The 21,289-nt window shown below is 44.1% G+C and overlaps 3 protein-coding genes across 4 annotated transcripts; 1 reads left to right on the top strand and 2 right to left on the bottom strand.

Moving 5' to 3' along the window:
• Nucleotides 1–7,854: 7,854 nt before the first annotated feature.
• On the bottom strand, nucleotides 7,855–10,096 carry phax (phosphorylated adaptor for RNA export). Its single transcript, XM_076722284.1, has 2 exons — nucleotides 9,921–10,096; nucleotides 7,855–9,738 (listed from the first exon to the last, which is right to left on the bottom strand). The coding sequence occupies exons 1-2, from the start codon at nucleotides 9,959–9,961 to the stop codon at nucleotides 8,514–8,516; spliced, it is 1,266 nt and encodes a 421-aa protein (XP_076578399.1). The 5' UTR covers nucleotides 9,962–10,096; the 3' UTR covers nucleotides 7,855–8,513.
• On the top strand, nucleotides 9,753–15,591 carry pmpcb (peptidase, mitochondrial processing subunit beta). 2 transcript variants are annotated; one of them, XM_076722283.1, is made up of 14 exons: nucleotides 9,753–9,773; nucleotides 10,810–10,902; nucleotides 11,215–11,352; nucleotides 11,784–11,870; nucleotides 12,070–12,199; nucleotides 12,456–12,654; nucleotides 12,846–12,925; nucleotides 13,071–13,183; nucleotides 13,442–13,585; nucleotides 13,731–13,891; nucleotides 14,008–14,093; nucleotides 14,193–14,281; nucleotides 14,666–14,741; nucleotides 15,384–15,590. In XM_076722283.1, the coding sequence occupies exons 1-14, from the start codon at nucleotides 9,762–9,764 to the stop codon at nucleotides 15,446–15,448; spliced, it is 1,473 nt and encodes a 490-aa protein (XP_076578398.1). In that variant the 5' UTR covers nucleotides 9,753–9,761; the 3' UTR covers nucleotides 15,449–15,590. The 2 variants fall into 2 exon arrangements, with proteins under 2 accessions (XP_076578398.1, XP_076578397.1); XM_076722282.1 differs by lacking the exon at nucleotides 9,753–9,773 and having other exon boundaries at nucleotides 10,781–10,902; nucleotides 15,384–15,591.
• dnajc2 (DnaJ (Hsp40) homolog, subfamily C, member 2) lies at nucleotides 15,492–21,096 on the bottom strand. Its single transcript, XM_076722281.1, has 16 exons — nucleotides 20,892–21,096; nucleotides 19,970–20,160; nucleotides 19,447–19,522; nucleotides 19,256–19,354; nucleotides 18,944–19,166; nucleotides 18,769–18,834; nucleotides 18,581–18,672; nucleotides 18,302–18,423; nucleotides 17,451–17,600; nucleotides 17,283–17,371; nucleotides 17,079–17,148; nucleotides 16,765–16,955; nucleotides 16,495–16,595; nucleotides 16,138–16,248; nucleotides 15,887–16,047; nucleotides 15,492–15,681 (listed from the first exon to the last, which is right to left on the bottom strand). Exons 1-16 carry the CDS (start codon nucleotides 20,944–20,946, stop codon nucleotides 15,613–15,615), a joined length of 1,866 nt encoding a protein of 621 aa, XP_076578396.1. The 5' UTR covers nucleotides 20,947–21,096; the 3' UTR covers nucleotides 15,492–15,612.
• Between the last annotated feature and the right edge of the window lie 193 nt (nucleotides 21,097–21,289).

Raw genomic sequence — 21,289 nt, 5'->3', positions numbered from 1 at the left:
TATTGGCTTACTCACCACAACACTTGCTGCAGAAAACCATCTCTGTTAGAATGTGGTCTTGTGAAAGCTGCTTGTTGGGCATCCAAACTCTGCTGAGAAGCTTCATCCAAGTGCGTTTGTCCTTGCAGCTCATGTAGTTTAGCGTGTTCGTAGCTATAATGATGCTCAAGATTAGCTTTCTTCATCTAGGTCAACTGTCTTCACCAAGTCATTTAAGATTCCTGTCACAACTTATACTGTGTTGGTCACTCTGATTGTTAATTGTTGGCTCACCGTTAATGAGCACAACACCAGACACCAAAAATTGAAAGATCTGTGGACAGCAATTCCAATGTCTGCAACCAGGCTAGACTACAGAATGTACAAAAAGAAAAGGAATGTCTTCTCCTTGGCTGTGGGTTCAAACACACTGTGTTCCCTTAAATGTTTGGTTGGTCCTTTAATTATGTCATGTTAGCAAAAATATTGAAAAGACTGAGGTAACCCCAAGTAAAGGCTCCATTCTACAGGTCACAGTCAACTCCAGATACACTGTTATCCCAGAATGTTCTTTCTCCATGCTTTCTGATACCAGCAGCCTGCTGTATATTCTCACTGAATGTGAGAGACAAATGTGAGACTTGGGCAGGGCAGAGAGCATTGCAGGGCCATGAGGGGAACAAAGCAATCCTAGTGGTCTGTGAGTCCGGGCGATTACACACTGGTCGACATAATAGAAGCCCATTATCCGAGGGCCAGATAGGAATGACAGGGGTGGCGAAGTCACCCGACAGATTAATGAGATTGCCATCCAGTTCCAGGACACCACTGCTTGGTCCAAGCCAAATCATTCAGCATAGAGCGACCTGTAAAGAGAGATGTCAGTAGACTGCAGAGGGGGTCGACCTCAGAACAATAGACTGATATTTCACCACACTTAAGCACAACATCAAGATACTGATATCATATTAAAATAGAAAATTGGGCCTGCATTTTCTAGATGAACTGTTTTCACATAATCATACTATTTTGGTTCAGTTTATTATAAATCATATGTACAGCTTGTCATTTTCCAGAATAAAGTGTTCAGCTTGATTCCCTGCATTCCAGGAAGACATTTGTTTCAATTTTTATGTGAAAATCAACATCCTGAGACTTGGAACTTGCTTCAGATAAGTAATCTATAAGGACAATCAAACCAACGAGACAAGCAAATGTGGACGGATGAAATAGATGATTGGAGTTCAGTTGTTATCTGTGCTAAGAGGTTTGCTGTTCTGTTGGCACATCCTTGATGAACTTTGTGAGATTTAAGCTTTGGAATGTGAAATTGCACCATTGCCCAATTGCAAACCATTTTGACAATGCTGATCATTGATGGAATTTAGTGGAACATGGAGGAATTTGCCACATTGGCTGTGTAGCAACCAAGCTTATAGTTAGCAAGCAGACTTTGCTTGGCACTAGCTTGTTATTAGATCATAGCTGGTTGCCCGTCAAGTAGTCAATATGTTCCAACACTGCTTATTTTGCTGCGCCACATCTGGTGTGACCAGGCAATTTTAGGACTTCTAATATATATAAACTTCTAACTTGAATTTATAAGATTGTTATTGATTGAGCTCCAAAGATTTTTCTGATTCGTTCAGTGTAGAAATGTTAGGCCCTTGCAGCTCCTTAGGAAAGAAGGAACTCTGGTCAATATAAAAACAATAATAATGTATTAAAAACCCAAAGTTGTCCACAAAAAGGCTCCTTAACCCAACCCACAGAACTGTATCTCACCCTCCCGAATCATTTTTCTCTCAGATATCAATCTGACATTCGCTTTATATTTCTCTGCCATGCGACTCCCCTGAGACTGTGTCCTTCAAGCAGAAAAAAAGTAGAAACAGTGATGGAGTGTATTGGAGTCATCCATCATTGACTCATATCGGGACACTATTTGTATGCAAATGATCCCTCATTCGGCTCTGAATTGGGCAGTTAATGGTGTTCTCGGGGCAATCTGTCATTCAGTGCACTTGACAAGACTCTCTCATTCATTGACATGTCTGTCCTGCACTGTCGCATCCGTGAGGCTCCTCTATTGTAGCGGTGATCATGATCAGGGGTCTTCAGATAACTGCGAGAAGCTCACTCACACATTCATTCACACACACGCTGCCCACCACCTCAGCACACACATTATAAGAGCATAAAAGGGAAACATCCAGATACAACCAACCTGCTACAGAATGGCTAATGTGCAACAGGTGTGACTGTAAATCAGAGTGAATATTTGTGCCCTTTTGTAATTGGGGGGTGGACAAATTATTAGAGGCACCTTTCAGCATATTCCAATCCAACATCTTAGAATTTACAAAAGCAATTACTTGACCCAGTGCCTTATCTGACACCACCAAACCTCCACCGCAAAATCAACAATTATTCATCATTTTTATTAATCTACTGAAATTGATATTCTTTGCTGAACACTTATATCAAGATGGAACCCTTGTTGTAATGTTTTCTTCTGAGCAAGTCTGAGAAATAGCCAATAGGTACCACCAGCAGGACTCAAACTTCGAACCTTGGCAGTGTTAGCGCCTTGCTGTACCCACTGAACTACACATACCGAACACCACCCACGCACATTCGGTTGGTTATATTTTAAGCTCTTCTATGAAATTCTAATCAAGGTCGTCCCACGTCACAGTAAAAGTGTTAACCCATTCTGTGTCTGAATAATAAGCGCAAGCTTTTGTTTATACATACACTCGAGGCTTTGTAAGGAAATAGTCATAAATAGTGCTGGCATAGTTGGCTGCTTAACCGCGACTAAAAGAGGCCACCCACGTCAAGCCATGAGGAACATCACTGAAAAGGGAATGCTTCAAAAGAGGCTGTATGAAAGGAAAGCAGTGGCATTGGAGCTACATTCGGACAAAATGGCTTTGTACCTGCTCACAATTTCACTTGATTCTCAGATTGAAACCATCACTTCTCCAGGGTATGGAGGCATAGTGAGAATTTGAATTTCTTTTATTGGTTCCTGCTTCATGCTTACACAAAGACTCAATCACTCTTCCCTGCTTAATCAACATCAACCGAAATTCATTCCGCTGCTGCATGGCCGACTGCAGGCAAAATGTACATCAAGCCCATTAGGAACGTCTTATCTTTAAGTCATTTTGTTTGGTGTAGGCTTCTTCTTCTTTCTTAAGCTTACAGCTAAGATAAGCAAGGACAAAAAAAAGAAGAGAGAGGACAACTACCTTCAGCTGTACCTAGGCAACCAGCAACACAAGCTGTTTCTCATTTCTGTGAGAAGAAACACTCACTCATAATCAGACTGTCCAAAATACAACTGAAAAACACACCAAACTCCTCTTTTGCCATGCTTATATTTAGATTTTGGCTTGTTCGCTTTTACAACTGTAGAATTATCTTAAATTCACCAGACAGGCGACTAGCAATGAGAGCAATAATGAGGGTCAGGGGTCTTTGTTGTGCCATAGAGGGATCAGGCAAAGTACAAAGTTGACATAGCGAACGTGTTAGCAAACAGTTGCCTACCAAGTCCAGTAGATACAGAACACCATTAACGTTTGGAGTCATGTTTTCTTCAGTCTTCAGCTGGCTGGCTGCTGTTTGGTGTCACACAGGTTGTGTGCTGTGGGTTTGGAGAGCTTTATATTAAAAACAGTTGCCTGCTGCAGTTGGAAATGAGGTTGATGAGAGCTGTGAGAGTCAACCAAGCAGCAAAGTGTGGGTTGTAAAAGCAAAACGAGCTGAAAGTCACTAAAACATTCGGCAGAGCGAAGGGAGACTGCTGACACCATCGTCATTTGACCATTGTTAATATAAAGATACTGATTATTACACCGTTAATATTGTTTGATATGCAGACATCAAGTCACTTTCACACTTTGTACTGTAAACAAATAGATCAGATTTGTGATAATGTAGCGTTACTATCAGAAGGTAAAGCTTCACTTTTACACCACACAGTAACCTTCTACGTTAATTTGATGCTTGGTTTGAAAGGATAGCACTTAATTTGAACTGAATGTGTGGCTTTCTTGTCAGGCTATGATCAGTTTCATGCTTCATTTGACTGGATTGTCAGACCATTTGGATCTGCTGCGACATCACTCCATTGCAAAATAGGAATGTTTAATGCCATTGATGTGTCACTCCAACACTTTGGTCCAGACTAAAATATCTCAGCAAATATCTGATATCTGATGATGCCCTATTAATTCCTTTTGAATTTTTCCCAGATTCTGCTATATTTTCTCCCAATTTCAGTGTTTGCTGTTTTAATTCTACTGAAATCTGCCTCCATATACAGCTTGAACACCCCGGGTCAGTGGGTCTGATGGAAGCCACTCTCATGTTTTGGCAGCGCTCCTCCTTGTTCACAATGCTTGACCAGAAACAGACATAGACTTTTCATCATAACGTCTGACTCTGTGCATACAGCCACAAAGTGATGGAGGAAAAACCCTGAGTTTTATAAATAGTATCAACATTGTGGGTATTTCTTTGATATTCCATTTTAATTATCAAATTCAATGATTCCATATGTGTTTTCTGCATCACGGCAGACATTCACAGCTGTTTTGTTAAATGTGGTGAAGTGTATCCACACTAAGGCGTAAGGTAAGGTAAGGTAAGGCGGTGCACCACGTTCAGTCAGCAGCTGTGCCACTGCAGCCAGGTTTCCATCCAAATTTTCTGAAATCTGGCAGGAGGAAATGCAGATTTCTGCACATTTCCATCCACTGCTGTTATGGCAATACGGGGAGTGGGTTCATTCATTTAAGTGTAGGTGGCGCTAATTCAACAGGCAGGTGACATTATACCATTGCAGAGGCAAGAAGAGGCATAATTAAATGCATCTCAGTTAAATATTTGGCATGCATTTGTTGGTCACAGACCTTAACAAATCCTGGCATATTAACAACTCAGAACCAGATCCAACATGGAACTGGCTATTGAAATCCATCCCTAATGGCACTACCAGTTGGGTTAATTTAGGTCAGGTCTTGAAGATGTGGGTACCGGACAGGTCTAGGTCTCAGTTTTAGGCCTGTGCAGAACTACAATTCCTGCCAAGACATCAGACAAACCGGGTTCTTCTTCTTCTCTGTTACCACGCACAGTGAGAGGCACCGAGCACTTGAGCTAACATTGCAACTAATGCAAAACTTTGATAAAAATAAGTCATGTGCAAAATGTTCCTCAGCAACAAGAAAGAGGAACATGGGAGAGGCTTTGCACGAAAATGACATCATCCTCAGAGCTGACATACTTTATGAACGTGATCCACCATCTCTTTTCTCCTCCCAACTGGGTCACCCTTGTTTCAGTGAAAGTGATGAGTCACCGCCTGCTCTCAGTTGTCCTCTGATGATGTTATCCACCTCACCTTTGCTGCTGTTCTTCTGGCCACTTGCTGGAGCTCAGAGAACATGTTACTGTCAGAGAAAGAAACGTTCAAAATCGCAGCCTCTCCCCGCCCGAGCGTGGATCCGGCGTCTAATTGTGCCGGGTGCATACTTGCTTCTCTGTCAACATCTCTAAGATTAGCTCAGATGGGTCAGCAGGGGTGCACCGATAAACTTAGACTGCATTTTACTTCTGCTTGTGTGATCATTAAAAAAAAAAAAAAAAGTCTTTGAACAGCTTCCTCTGATTTCCTGATTTGTGACATACCAGGCGGTGAGCCATTCATCCGTGACACAGCTCGATGATTGTGGACAGATCTCAAAGAGCAGATGCTCAAAGAGATGTGGTGTCTGTCAAAATAATGCTAATCGCCTGCAAACAAAAAAACAAACAAAAAAAACAATCATTTCATTGCCGGAGCGACATTTTTTGACAACCCTGAACGGTGACATCATGCAGCACCTCCTCCCCCCCCAACCCCCCCCCACCCCCCACCCCCACCCCAACCAAAGATACAAGTCTTTCAACCCTGGTCCTGTTTGATCCAATGGAAATAAGAAACAGCGTGTTGTATCCAGGCAACAAGTTCGTTGCCAGGTGACAGATACAGAGGTCCTGAGACCAGAGACTGCGTGCAACAATTCCACATGAATAAGACAAGGCAGAACATCACTCACCTCCTGCAGCTCACACATTTCTTTGATAATCCTGCTTTGATGGCCTTTACCATTAATGCAAACAATACCCATGTGTTTGCTGTAGTAGGAACAGTGACTACCCTTCTTCTTCAGTGGTAACAAATCCAATAACCCCAGCTCACGCCCGGATGAACTGACAGTAAAACCCAATTGCAGGAAGCCGATCTCCGCACCTTTTGCAAACCTTAATCAGCTTGCCTAATTGCCGCATGGAGTCATGATGTACACGCTGACGGCTTATCAGAGAAGACATATCCGCCGGCAAGTATGAAAACAGCCATAAGTGGTGGGATTATCAAACATGTTTCTGCCACAGCGCTGGGCCTTTCATGTGGCAGCCATGAGCAGAGATAATGATCATTTCCAAGGCGCTTCAGCTGACAAATCCACCGCCACCATTAAAGGCTTTCATTCTCCCCCGGAGCTGTGTGGGGTGACTGTATACTTCTACTTTGATTCAGATGCAGCTGCTTTAGCGGGTCATTTGTTTACTGAGGTCTGCTTAGCTCAAGTGAAAACTGTGATTTTTAAAGCAAATATTGGATGGTAAACTGTTTCCAACTTCACTCTTCCTGATGCACAGGGGATGTTAAAGCTGCACTAATCAAGATTTTTTTATGTTGACAGCGGATCAGGCAAGTATGTATAATGTGAAAGGTGTACTTCAAAAGTGACGAAACACCGAAGGTTACTCACCTGACTCTGCAGGTCCCCTCAGCTCTCCGCACCTTTTTAGCATGTTTAAGCTCAAACAGAAACTCAAATGAATGCTAATGTTACTTCTGGTTGTGTAAATGGGCAACAGTTTGCAAGCATGTTAGCTGCAACAACTGTATGAAGTGATAATATGTCACAAGTTGTGTTTAGGGGTTCTTTAGGCACTACGTGGCCAAAAGGAAGGTTGAATGTTACAACCAGAGAGTTTCCTACTAATTATAGATAATTTGACTAGTTTTTACAGTGAAATTTCTCATGAAATGTACAATTAGCTCAGTACAATTCACTAAAAAGGACATTTTCCCTTTAACACTGAATTACATAGTTCATATAAAGAAACTCTCAGGAAATTATTAGGAAATAACAGGTCTGTAAACTAGTGTTCTGAATCATTCTTCCTTATGGCTAATGAGGCCTTTTTGTGTTTCTATTTCTATATTGAAAATTCAGTTCTGTGGTGGAAGTAACGTGAATACATTTTTCAGACAAAGTGCAAGCTTTTAGACTGAAGACCCCTCTAAATGAAACGCCGGACCCGTCATTCAGAACGCCCTCAAGGACAAATCATTCATCCCATGTTTGACTCGCTTGCTTCATCAAAGAACACCACAGCCATGTACGGTGAGGCTCACACCACCACAATCAGACCTCTGCTGCCACCCATTTGTCGTGTGTGGTACACACAGGAAGACACGCACTGAGAAAGATGGAAGACAATAAGACTGTGACATTCTCTGTGACAGACTTCATCACCACCAGTTTGCCTCCAAAATAAGAATCGTTTCATCAGCAGTCTTAATGGAGACTATTTCTTTGGTGTGTGGTGAATGCAGAGTGTGGACAGTCCTCTGTCTGTTGCTGTCCATTTTAAGGTGGATAGCATTCTCATTCAAATATAATACATTTACATTACAGTATATTTTACGATATATACTGTTTATATTGTGCAAAGCACCTTCCATCACATGCCTCATCTGGTATACAGCAGTTTTTCTAACATATACAGTATTTTGCAGCTACTTTTACTATTGTCTCCTTTTATTTCCATGTATGGGATCAATACTCAATCTAAACATAAAGCATTTCATTTAATCTCTGTGGGAAGTAATGTGTCCGCCATCTAGTGGACAGACATCTGCACTACAATAGCTGTCCAAACTACATCATCTTTGTCCCTCTGCCTGTCTGGCCCTTGTTTTTATCATCCTGACCTGCTGTAAATGCTTGCATATCAGCAATTTACTCTGTATCACAATGCTAAAAATGTGTCTTTTTCATACCCGAGTCAACTTTATTTATATTCCAGATACAGTCACACAAATTAATTTAATAAGCCAAGACCTCATTACCTCAATGAAAATTCTAACAACGAAAGTTACTGTATTTGAAAATCAGGAGGGCATCACTGTTGCTCCAATATGATGCAAACACTTCAGCGAGTTTTTGAACATTTTGATTGAAATCTACACACCATGCAGGATCAAACAAAAACTGTATTTTAGTTGACATATGCTCACCTTTTATTGCTAAGGTAAAGAAACAAACAAAAAAAAAGGACACTCACGTGTGAATGCATACTCAGTACAGACAGTACTATACAGTGTTTTACGTGTTTCGATTTACTTTCAATAGAAAATGTTCTGTCCTGTTCAAACCTCACAGAGTTCACACAGCAGGCGGCCCTCAGAAGACCTCCAGGTCTGCAGAGTTGTAGACCACTGGCATCTCCTCAATGCCCACAGCGGTTTCCACCTGAGCCTCCTCTTCCTCTTCTGCAGGCTCCTCCAATGACTCCAAGGCCTCGTTGGTGTCACTGGCGAAAGTCTCCCTGGAGACGTCGTCGTGCTCCTGCAGGTTCAGCGTGCTGATGGCCTGCTTCATCTTCTTGGAGACCAGGTGCCGCCTCCTCTTCTGGGCGGCCTTCTTGCTCTTGCACTCTTTCTGGTGTTCCTCTAAGAATATCTGCTTGATCTGGGCCTTGGTGATGCTGGGCGTGTTCTTGAGCAGGTTGAGATACACACCACCAGGTGTCCGCCGCCTGCTGCCGTCCAAGGTGTACACGCCACCGGTTTCCTCCAGTGTGGCAGTCTCTCCGAGCAGTTCTATGGCTTTTTTCTTCCCAATGACTTCAACAACTCGCTCTATCAGGTCTGTTTTAGGCTCCTGCAGCCTGTGTGCTATCTCATCGGCCACCTTCTCCTCAGGGTCATCCTCTGTGATCTCATACCGGCCCTTGATGTCCATCTCTGCCCGGGGACCCAGTCTCTCTTTAGCTGACCTCTTCCTCTTGGCGTCACCTCCTGCTCTCTCCTCTGAGTCCCGGCCCTTCATGTACTCTTCCAGCTGGGCATCCAGCATGCTCACCTCTCCTCCTTGCTTCTGCTTCTCCATCTCCCTCTCCTTCTCCATTATCTTACGGGCCAAGACAAAGTTATAAGTCTCTACGTTTCTGCTGGACGTGCTAACTTCACCATCCATGCCAAATATGCACAGCTCTGAAGCTATGGCATCCTGGCATTGCTCCTGAACCACAGAGCCCCAAATGTTGTTCACCTTGCGGCCTCCCACCGCGGACGTGCGAGTTGGCCCTGCCCTGGTGGTGCTGGCGGGCGGCGGAGGAGCGTTGGACACTTTCTGGCGCTTCCGGCGCCAAACGGCCGCCTCCTCGTCCGACGACTCCGGGTCACTGTCGCTGGACTCCACCGTCCTGCCGATGCTGCGGTAGGCGGTGGCAGAGGGCTGGGCAGCGGCTCTGCTGTGGAAGGACTGGCCGCCAAAAGCTGGAGGAACCTGGTGTCGAGTTTGTGTTGCTGCAGCGGTTCCCATCTCGGTGTCCGAGCTGGACTCGGAGATCTCTCCATCTTCCAGATCACCGTCCATTAGATCTCCGCTATCCGCCATTTCTTGTCTGGAAGCAACACATCAAAGATAATGTTAATGGCTGTTGACTGCTGTGGTGGCGCATCAGCTTAAGTTATAGCCAGTCATTAGCGATAATAGCTAACTCTACACCATTAGCCGCTAACAATACCACAGAACTTCATGTTAAACCCGACAGGGAAACAAACAACTGTGTTTAAAGAGAAATACCTTGAGATATTTGACACAGGAGCCGACTCTCTGCTCGGCATGGACTAGTATTTCAGGTTCGCTTCGGTCTTCAGTCGACTGTGAACTACCGGGACGAGGTTGTCAATCAATAGACAAACTTAAACCCGCTAAAGACATTTCGCGCTAGGCTAAAGCCACACTTCCGCTCTCCAACTGTCAAGCCCTTTCAAAATAAACGTAATCACGGACGAAAAAAGCAATACCACTATTCCATATAATACTGAGCAAACCGGAACCCCTACAAAGTATTTGTAATACAATCCAAAGGATTCTAAATGCGTAAACTACGACTAAGACTGTTAATTAACTTAGAGTCATTTAATCGTTTTATATAAATTGCACATTTGCCTTTCACGTGTAGATAGCAAATCGTCATTTTGAAATTAAGAAAAATAAATAGTTTTTCATTGTTGCTTAACTTTTTGCAAGCCTATGTACTAAATTGCCAATAACATAATGTTAGTGGAAAGTCGAAGCCAAATTAACTGAGCCAAAAAAAAAAAATAACAGTAACATATGGTATTGCAGCAATTTAGGAACATGCACTGCATTGTATTTGCGCTTTATATATTATCGATTACAGTTTACCTCAGTCTATCCATTACCTAAATCCGATGGGGGGAAAAATATATATCTATACCAATTTAGAACTTTTTCATCCACTATTGTTTCAGGTTCAGGTTCATTATAACTTTTGTTTGTATTGTGAATTTTGTAGGAGTACTTTTATCAGCGTTTCTTTTTATTTTTTTAATAGTCTCAAAAAGTTTTTTGCGTTTTTTATTCTTTTAATAAAATCGTCTCGCCATCTCCGGCGGATGTTGCGTAAGGTTGCGTCATTGAAAACAGCACCTGCGCTGTGTTACAGATAAACAACATGGCGGCGTCCTTACAGCGCCTCACATATGCTGGGAGATGTCTCCTTCAAAGACAGTTACTGAAGACAAATTCCTTAAGCAGGGTAAGAAGAATGTTTTTACACGATTTTTTTGGTATAACGTTATTAGTGGACAGTTTAACGGAGGAAAACCTCTCAGCTGGGCCTGCCAGGCTTTCTGTTTGCTAACAGCTAAAGTTAGCTAGCTCTGCGACTTACTCTCCTTTTCGAAGATGAATTCTCAATGTTTCAAGCTTGGCCTGTGTGAGACTGTAAAACAGTCGACGGCACAGCTTAGTTACATTTATCGTGAGTGACAGGTAACTCGTAACAACTGACGTCACTGTCCTAAATGTGTGGTGTCATCATGACTGGCTGTTTGTCTTCTACATGCAGCTCACAGCTGAACCACACAGACTCTTGGCTACTCAGGCTGCTCAGCAGGTGGCTCTAAATGTTCCTGAAACTAAGGTCACTGCTTTAGAAAACGGACTCCGGGTTGCTTCTGAGGATGCTGGACTTACCACCTGTACAGTAAGTTTAAAGTTGTCCCCTTAAGCACACACACGCAGGGTTTTTCCATTACATAGACTTACATTCATTTCCTGGAGACTTACCCGAACCATAACCACTATTTACCGAACCTTAACCCAAGTTGTTACTCTAATATGTAATGATTTATCCTATGGGGTCCAACATTTTGATTTTCCCCACAAAGACATCGTGCCCAACACTCTGAGGTAGAATATAGAAGTGTTTATGATGTACTTTGATGTATTTACAGTAATACTTCAGCATACAAGAATAAAAAGATCTCCTCCATCTCATGACACATGTGAGTTTAGCTCCACCAGTACAGGAGGAAGCCTCACCTCTTGTATGTGTCTGAAGCTGTACAGTGGCACAGTGGCAGCAGAGAGTGTGTGTCTGTTAGTATGTTGATATTCATCAATGACTTCTTCCAGGTGGGCCTCTGGATAGACGCTGGCAGTCGCTATGAGAATGAGAGAAATAATGGCACAGCACATTTCCTGGAACATATGGCATTTAAGGTGAGGTGCTAATAGTGCAGCAAAGTTTTTACTTCTGCTAACTGGACTTACTGCTTTGTCTTCTACTATTTCTTCTTTGCATATATGCAATGATTCCAAAGAAAAGACATATTAGCAAAATAGATACGGTGCATGTCTTGTCATCAGTAATGCAAAACCTCTCCCAACCTTGGTTCACCTGTGTGTGTGCGTGTGACAGGGCACCAGGAAGCGCTCCCAGCTGGATCTGGAGTTGGAGATTGAGAACATGGGAGCTCACCTGAACGCCTACACGTCCCGAGAGCAAACTGTGTATTACGCCAAAGCTTTCTCTAAAGATCTCCCACGAGGTACAGAGCAGCAGGGCAGAGGAGCTGAGTGTTACAGTGAAGTTAAGGTCACATATGGAAGAGACTTGTTATCACAGAGCGAGGGCTTCTTTTTGGAACCTCCATAGGCAGATGTTCATTTAGACAGAAATCCAACGTAGATGAGGCGGTCAGTTCACTTCGATTAGTTCTCTTAATTGATCAGATGAAGGTGTCTGCAACTGCTGGAGAAATTTTAAAATGCAAATAAAACCTTCCCTGTTTTCTTCCTCCCAAGCTGTGGAGATTCTGGCTGACATCATCCAGAACAGCACGCTGGGTGAGGCAGAGATCGAGAGGGAGCGAGGGGTGATCCTCCGAGAGATGCAGGAAGTAGAGACCAATCTGCAGGAAGTGGTCTTCGATTACCTGCATGCTACCGCGTACCAGTCCACAGCTCTGGGCAGGACCATCCTGGGCCCCACCGAGAACATCAAGTGAGCCTATACATGCATTTTCAGCTCTCTGGTCTGCAGGATGTGGACATGAACATGTAGCTTGCAAACATTGGATTACAATGCGGTTGATGTAGTGGTCTCACGTGGTTCTGCTATAGTCAGACTTGCTTTAGAAATGCTGTGTTCTGCCCCTTTGTTTCATGCTATAAATCAGCTGTGTTTGCTTGCAGGACGATCAACAGAGGAGACCTGGTGGAGTACATCACTACTCACTACAAAGGCCCCAGAATAGTGCTGGCAGCTGCTGGAGGTCAGACCTGTTTATGTAGTTTATATAGGTTCATATGTTAGGTCATTTTTTTTTAAATGATTGAAGTAATAGTAGTTGATTCTGCTTGAACTCAAATCAAACCGAAGTCGTGAAATGAGACTCTCTGTCATGTGTTATTGATCAGGAGTCTCACACAATGAGCTCATTGATTTGGCCAAGTACCATTTTGGAAGACTTCCTGGCAGATATCAAGGCGAAGCCCCTGCACTTCCTCTGTGCCACTTCACAGGCAGTGAGGTAAGGCTAAAGGCTAACACCTTGCTCTGTTTTTCATTATTAATTTGTCAAGTAAATCATCTTAGAGATGTTGAGGTTCATGGTCAGTGTCTTTACTAACTAAGCCTCTGGATTGCCCCTGTCTTTGAGTATTTTGAAAGCTCTTTATGAATAAAATGTAATGTTTGTTATCATCGTCAGAATAGAATAGCACAACCTTAAATAACCGACAGTAGAAAAATGATAATGACCGGTGAATGTGTCATGCTATCGCCTCAGATCCGCGTGCGTGACGACAAGATGCCTCTGGCTCATATCGCCATCGCAGTGGAGGCCGTTGGATGGTCCCACCCTGACACCATCCCCCTTATGGTGGCAAACACACTCATTGGAAACTGGGACCGCTCGTTTGGTGGAGGTGTGGTGAGTACTGCTGAAGCATTTTTAGCATGTGAGGCTTTTGATTTTACAGCAACAATATCCATGTAGAACTTCAGCACACACACAGCACAGGTCGTGTCCCCATCTTGTAACTGTCCCTGTTGGACTGTGTCCTCTGTGAATCCAGAATCTGTCCAGTCAACTGGCTCAGATGGCCTGTCAGGGAAACCTGTGTCACAGCTTCCAGTCCTTCAACACCTGCTACACAGACACAGGCCTGTGGGGGCTCTACATGGTGTGTGAGCCCAGCACCATCAAAGACATGATGCACTTCACTCAGATGGAATGGTGAGTTCAAGCGCACACACACTGTAGAAATTATGTTTGTGCAGCTAAATATAAAGCCTAAGATCATCCATGTTTTGAGATCTGGTAGGATGATGAGTCTCATTGCTTCTTCTCAGGATGTCTCTCTGCACGAGTGTGACGGAGAGCGAGGTGGCACGAGCCAAAAACCTGCTTAAGACGAACATGCTGCTGCACCTGGATGGTAAGGCTGCACCGATGGTGAGAGAAGCTCAATGTGGTGCTTTTGTTTTTTTTCTTTCTTCTTCTTACCGGTGTCAACTTGTTTATGTGCTGCCCCCAGGATCCACCCCTATCTGTGAGGACATCGGCAGACAGATGCTGTGCTACAGTCGCAGGATCCCTCTGCATGAGCTGGAGGCCAGAATCGATGTGAGTGGATAGAGGCAGATCTCACCCACCATAAATTCCTGATCTTGTCAAGTGTTGTTCCTCAGACGGAGAGCTCCAGACAGCTGTGGGAATGTGGCTAAAGGACTAGCCTCCACATTAGGAGCCAGAATATTTCAGGCCTTAAAAACCCATGAAAAGGAACTTCTCCTTCTGGAAAGTGTTGAATCTGTGTTGATGACGTTCTTGCTGTATCTGTAGACATGATTAACAACTCCACCCCTTCCTGCTAGATGACCCTGCCTTTCTCTCCTTAGCTGATATCTCATTGGTTAAACTGGATCTTTGCTGTTTAAGGCTGCTGGGAACTCAGGGTGGAAAGGTATAAAAGATGATGTAATGGGTTTTTTTCTTGCTGCTCAACAGGCTATCGATGCTAAGACCATCAAGGATGTGTGTACCAAATATATCTTCAACAAGGCCCCTGCCATCGCAGCAGTTGGTACGTTGCAGATGTTTCTGAATGGATGTAGAGTAACATGCGTTAGCACAGTGTGTAGCAGGCTCACCTGTCCTAATGTGTAGTAGCTGACTGCCCCTTGAGCTCAGTGAGCTGTCAGGTCAATAGATGTTTTGATTAGTCACTTCCTGTGTGTGGAGGAAATATCCTTCTGTGCCAGAATGTCCCTTTATTATCAGTTGGTTTCTGTGTTCTGTGGCAAGAATAAGGAAATTAGTTTCCCCCCCATTCTCTATGTGCTCTCATTGCATGATGACACCTGTCTCCAATTGTTTATATCTACTGAGAAACATAATGGAATAACTGAACTCCACCATTTATGTACAGTACATCATCATCACTGTTCTGTTGGTTACAGTAGTGTTGCACTCATCAAAGTAAGTGTTGAGACCTGTGAATGTGGCAGGGAACCTGATCCTCCAGGCAGTAACCAAACTGGCAGTTTACGCCAGATTATCGAAACTCTAATATCACTACGAATCCCTCTTTTCACTGGAAAACCACACAATTATGGCAGGTAGACAGTTTCTAGGATGTCACTGTGACTTTTAGTGAGAGCAACAAATCAAACCCATGTTGTAATGAACTGTAATAAACAGAAATCCAACTTTTTTTTTGTCTCAGGCCCAATTGAACATCTGCCAGACTACAACCAGATCCACAATGGAATGTTCTGGATGAGAACCTGAACAGACCTGCTCTGAGGCCAGATTCCCCTTCAACTGTACAGCATACAAACACAGTATTCAAGTCTTGTCTGTAGTCTTTTCTCCCTTCCTTTAATTTTTATTATAAAATAAAGACCAACACAATAATGTTAAAATAACACAGATACTATTCTTTGTGGTTCTTGTCATTTTTTACTCTTGGCCGCCACTTGTTCCTGTGCAGCTTTCTTGGCTTTAACCATCTCCACCAGTTCCTGTCAGAGAAGCAGGGAAACAGCTGTTAGAGTACCAGTAATGGTTGGGAGGCTGTAGGTTGCACTACTGTGGTAATGCACTCTATTGATATAAATGGGGTGGGTCGCTGTACCTAATAAACTGGCAACTGAGGGTAAATGTTACTGTTGGCTGAAGACACCGATGACAAGCCCAGAAAAAAAGCAGAGCAGCACATCGTCTTACCTTGTACCTCTTCATACAGTCTTTCTTGCTTCGTCCTGGGACGGCAGCGGCGATCTTCTCCCAGCGCTCAGGTGTGCTGACTGGGTAGGTCTTCAGGGCCTGTTCCAGAAGTTTCTGTTCCTCTGTGGTCCAGGCGGCCGTGTTACCTTCGCTCCCAGAGACTGAGGGACGACGCACAGCGGCACATTGTTACCCAGAATATCTGTAGTTTGTGTAACGCTGACACGAAGCGGCCGTACAGATACACTCACCATCGAATCTCTCTGAGGGCGCAGCGTTGTCTATGGAGGGCGCGACTGAAGTGTGTTCCTTCTTGAACTTCTCAAAGGCTTTTCTGTTGATCTCATCTTTCTGGAGCGGATCTGAGGAGATGACACATTGACGATCAGCATGGCAAGCAGTATGCAAAAGTAGAAAAATGTTGAAAAAGTATTTCTGTTACACTCATTCGTTTGTTAATGGCTCTACAGGTGTTAATAAACAGGAGTGTATTCAAAAGAACTTCATCTATATTCATTTAAACCATGACTGTTAGTAAATACACGACTGAATGGAAGCAGTCGTGCAGCAGGCTGCGTTCATGGTACTTTCTTCATGTGGGAGCTCACCTAGCCGTTGTAGATTCTTGGCTTTGTTGATGACATCTTTGGCGGTCCTCTTCATGCCACTGGTGGAGTGCTGGTTCATGTAGTTGGCAATAACTTCCCATCTGGAAGGAAAAAACAAACACGTGTCTGTCTTTCAACGGGTAACTTCTGAATGCATCTTTAACTCCATCAGTGGTAACTACAGTGATAGTGTGTTGGACTCAGAGTGCTGCCAAAATGCCGGTGACCTACACTCCATAGTGTGCCTGAAGGCATCGTGTGAGCGTCTACCTGGCATTGGTTCCAGCAGGGAACAGGTTGACAGCTTTGATGAGCAGCTGGAGGTCTTCCTCGTTCCAGCCCTTCCCCCCGCCGCCACCTCCTCCTCCTCCTCCACTGGCCTGATCGGCACTGCGAGCCGCCTGCCTCGCCTGGACCTCAGCCTCCTTCTCCCTCTGCAGCTGGGCGTTCACCTCCTGCACCTGAGAGGAGGACATCAATATGTTTGTCCACTTGTGAGGACTTTATATGCTGTATTTGTGGGGTCTCCTGCTGGTCTTCACCGTGTATCTACTCTGTGAACTAACAACACAGTGCCTTCTTACCTGCTTCTCCACAGCTGTCTTACTGTCGTCTTTTGAGCCTGAGGCCAGGATTTCATTCAGGGACTGCAGGCTGGAGACACACAACAACCATAAAATGCTGTTAAACATCTCCTCGGGGTTCTTCAGGCTTGAATGATCGGAGCTTATATGACATTACGACAGCATTAATATTCCACCAAGTGATGATCCTGCAGCCGGCTCTACCTTGTCAGCTCGAGCCGATCGCAGAGCTTTTCCACTTCCTCCATCATCTTCACGCTGTCAGCTTCATTATCAGCAAAGTAATTCCAGTTCTGTGGAGACAGAAAATGACATCAGCTAAAGCGCCGCGGCTGAAGCGGTCCAGCAGAGAGTGCTTCCACGAGCATGAACCTTGCAGGTCGTCCTGAGCTTCTGCCTCTCCTTCTTGATGGCCTTTTTCTGGATCTCCTTCTCTTTCTTGGCCTGCTGGGCTGCCTGCTTGGCCTCCTCCTCCTCCTTCTCCTTCAGCAAACGAGCTGCCTCCAGCTCCGCCTGCCGGGCCTGTAAAACACATTGAAAACTGACTGATCAACATTTGCAAAACATCATTTCAAAAGCAAGTTTAAGTCACCAAAACCTAAACCCTGACCTGTCTGAAGCTGGACTCCTGCTGGTTTATGATGCGCTCAGCAGGCTGACTTTGTTTCATTTAGTTGTCCCAATAATTCTACTGGGACCAGTTAATATGGTGAAAGATTGTGCAACATGTCCAAAAAAAATGGAAAACAAAAGGATGAGCAAGGGTCAAATATTAGGACGGCTGACTTGAGCTTCTGTGTGTGTGTGTATGCTCCTCAGAAACCTCCTCTGTGTGTGTGTGTGTGTGTGTGTGTGGGCCTGATTTATCTTATTCCTGCTGTGTTATAGACTGAAAAGAGTCCCCAACAAATGCCCCATTTCCTTCTGCTTGAGTAACACTTGTTATAAACTACAGTGTCCAGCTGTTTTAGGAAATTACTGAGGCTTAATACGTATTTGTTAGTTGCTTTTAAAGATTAACGCCATCAATAGCAACCAATGGGCTTGGAGTTGAGAGCCACAGACAGTAAGGAAGTCCAAGTATAGAGACACGGACTAACATGTTTGTCTTTTCAGTAACAGTAAACTACAGTTTGCCTTAGTTGACAGATGGTAATTCCAGTCATTTCCAGATGCCGTGAAAAATTTGGACAGGCAGGCGTTCTGCTTAGCCTGAGACTTACTCGCTCCTTCTCCTCCTGCTCTCTCTTCTTGGCATCAGCTTTAGCCTTCTTCTCAGACTCCTTCCTGGCCTTTTCTTCTTCTTTGAATTTCTTTATTCTAGGGTCACAGCTGTAGGCAGTGTCTGCAGAGGAGCGATAAAACTCATCAAGCCACTCGTTTTCAGCACCGTGTCATAGACTGTTCGTACAAAGGGAGGATTTTTACAAAATACTTCATAGTCTAATGTATCTTTAACATATATTTAATTGTTCCATCACAATCTTGCTCTGAGACAGTACCAACTAGTGTTCGTATTCTGTTCATCTCCTCCTTCTTCCTCTGAGCTCTGGAAGCTCGATTCTGCTTTTCAATCCATCTCCTCTCATCTCGACTGCAAGGCAGAGTTCAAACGCATCAGTCATATACTTCAGATAGAATACAGGATCTGACCTGGGTTTCATGCACACACGCACGCACGCTCGCTTACCATTCAGCCTTTTCCTTTTCCTCTTCATCCAAGTATGAGAATTCCCTCCATGAATCAAAGTTGTACCTTTCATGAAAATCACAATCAAAGTTAGAGCACTCATTTCTGACACAGGTTAATGTCACCGTTCATCAACATCTCTTGCCAGGAAGCCACAAAAAACTCATCCACTTACCAAAAAGAGTAAAAATTGTCAACTTCTTCGAAAGAGGACTCCATGGTTCCAAGTTTGGGCACGTGCTTTTTGGAAGACCATCTGGCATTTCTCTCGAAAACGGGAGCGAACACCTCAAAGAAGTTTTCTTTGCCTTCGCTCTTTGAAGGCACGGCGTTGTCAAAGGTAGGATCTACACTGTCGAAGGCTCTCCTCTTCACAGGGTCCGACAGGATTTCTATAGCTGAGGTTCAAACAGTGACAGACAGAGGGAACAGTTACGGTGAGTTCGGGACACGAGTGCCCATGGCACGTCCGAGCAGGGCTACATACCTTTAGTTATACAGGTGAAGTAGTCATTGTCTCCCTCTACAATCTGCTCTCCTGCAGCTTTCCTCTTGTCAGGGTGGTGCTTCAACACAATCGCTTTGTCTGTGGAGAAGCAGCGCAGAATATAACTGACAGAAGTTCTTTTAGATTTTCTGTAAATGATCCACTGGAGCAGGAGGAAGAGGAGGACTCACGGGCAGCTTTGATCTGCTTCTGTGTGGCTTTGTACCTCAAGTGTGCGAGCCCGAGGACGGCATAGTGATCTTGATTCTGACAAACAAGTGACGGGAAAGTGAAGAGACGAGCTGATGAGTCGTATTCTTTGATTGGATTTTGAGGAGTAACGTGAGTTTCCAGCTGATAAATACACATACTGATCGATGGAACGAGATTAGGAGCCGTGACTGTGTCTATTATTTTCATCATCAATTACTATTCAGTGTCTATATAATGTCAGAAAATAGCAGGAAATGTCCACCACAGTGTCCCAAAGCCTGTGACGTCAACCTCATGCCTTGTTTTGTCCAACAATCAGTTCAAAACCAAAATATATTCAGTAAACCACAAAATCCTCATGTTTGAGTCACTGGAATCAGAGAATTACAGCTGTTACAGCTGTGCTTTACATCATGACTGAAATGATTCTAAAAATAGCTGATTAATCTTTTTGATTAACCATTTCAGCTCTTCCTGCAATTGTCTGATTTCGAGTGATACCTTCCAGTCTTTGGGGTCAAGTGTCCGGAGCATGGGGTACTCCTCCAGCTGGAACTCCTCATCCTCTGACTCCTCTGAGGACTCCTCTTCCTCCTCCAGCTCCTGGAAGGACGCGGATGTGCTCCTGTTCCTCCTCTTCACGTAGGCCTCGAACCATCGACCCACAGGCTCCACGTGGACCTGCACAGAGGCTGACGGGGGACAGACAAGTGTGAACAGCTGTCCTTGCTCATCAAGACAATAACATGGAGCCTGACTGGACAGAACATTTTGAAGCCAATGAGATACATCATGAGTGGGACACTTAACAGTTGAAAAGTGAAAATACCATGCGGAAGCACATCATGCACTGTCTAATCTATGGAACACACTTAGTGACAGCTGCTCTTGAATGGTGCGATATCACACATTGTTACTCAGAAAACTTGGACATGATTACTTTTTCTCATTATGATCACCTCAATTAAAACACCACTGAGCTACAGTAACATGTATCTGAGGAGGTGACAGTCAGTACAGCCAATCCTATGCAAACATCTGAAGGTACAACAGGTGTCCGGACGTCATGTAACAGTCCGGTATCCAAGTCTAACACATGAGAAAGTGTGTTAAATATCATGAGCTGCCTACGAGCAAGTGTTCCGCTAATGTCAAGCTCTAATAAATCACTGCAGCAAGTGCAACCATGAGTGGGCAGCAGCTCGGTTTCATTATGCAACACATGACAAAAACAGCTGGAATAAACCGAGAAACTACACAAATTACTCAGAATAAAGACACTCGTCTAATATCTGAAATTAGCTGATGGTAGCTCGCTCCTTGCTGTCTGCTGTTTTAGCTGCATGCTAACGAGCACAGCAACATACTTCACAACATTGGTAGCTTAGCTAGCTGCCTTCCTCTGGCCTCGTTCAGTGCTTACCGGCAGCGGCTTTAAAGACAACCGTTTCATCGCCGTCCAGCGCTTCTAACAACATCTTAGAAGAATGGGCTACACGAACATTCAGGTAACGAAATTAACAAGTGAAAGCTTTCTAAAGTGCTGAAGTTTGTGGCCCGCTCATTAACACACCACATGGGCCTCCCTTTCCAAGTGCCAATCCAAAAACGAGCTCTGCTGTCACGCCGCTAACCGCTCCGTGTTATGATGATGATTATGGTTCCGCGGCTCCGCGATAGGTGTTTTATTGAGCAGCGCTGGCAGCCCACTCATATCAACGGGGATTTTTTATTGCTTAACTGATATTTACAATTGACATTTATAATTATAAGAGTGTTGTTTTGTGTGAAATTATTTGTTTCATTGGTGGTACATCATCA

The sequence above is a fragment of the Chaetodon auriga genome, chromosome 22 (assembly GCF_051107435.1).
Source record: "Chaetodon auriga isolate fChaAug3 chromosome 22, fChaAug3.hap1, whole genome shotgun sequence".
NCBI lineage: Eukaryota > Metazoa > Chordata > Actinopteri > Chaetodontiformes > Chaetodontidae > Chaetodon > Chaetodon auriga.
Note: the sequence above shows the minus strand (reverse complement) of the source record. Positions and strands in the feature narration are given on the sequence as shown.

Coding starts and splice junctions, on each gene's coding strand:
- phax (XM_076722284.1), bottom strand. CDS start 9,961: ATGCCGAGCAGAGAGTCGGCTCCTGTGTCAAATATCTCAAG. Junction 9,739..9,920: donor CCTGTGTCAAATATCTCAAG/GTATTTCTCTTT, acceptor TGTTGCTTCCAG/ACAAGAAATGGCGGATAGCG.
- pmpcb (XM_076722283.1), top strand. Junction 12,200..12,455: donor CTCTAAAGATCTCCCACGAG/GTACAGAGCAGC, acceptor CTTCCTCCCAAG/CTGTGGAGATTCTGGCTGAC. Junction 14,282..14,665: donor AGCTGGAGGCCAGAATCGAT/GTGAGTGGATAG, acceptor GCTGCTCAACAG/GCTATCGATGCTAAGACCAT.
- dnajc2 (XM_076722281.1), bottom strand. CDS start 20,946: ATGTTGTTAGAAGCGCTGGACGGCGATGAAACGGTTGTCTTTAAAGCC. Junction 17,372..17,450: donor AGCTCAGGACGACCTGCAAG/GTTCATGCTCGT, acceptor CTGTCTCCACAG/AACTGGAATTACTTTGCTGA. Junction 17,149..17,282: donor GATCGGCTCGAGCTGACAAG/GTAGAGCCGGCT, acceptor GTGTGTCTCCAG/CCTGCAGTCCCTGAATGAAA.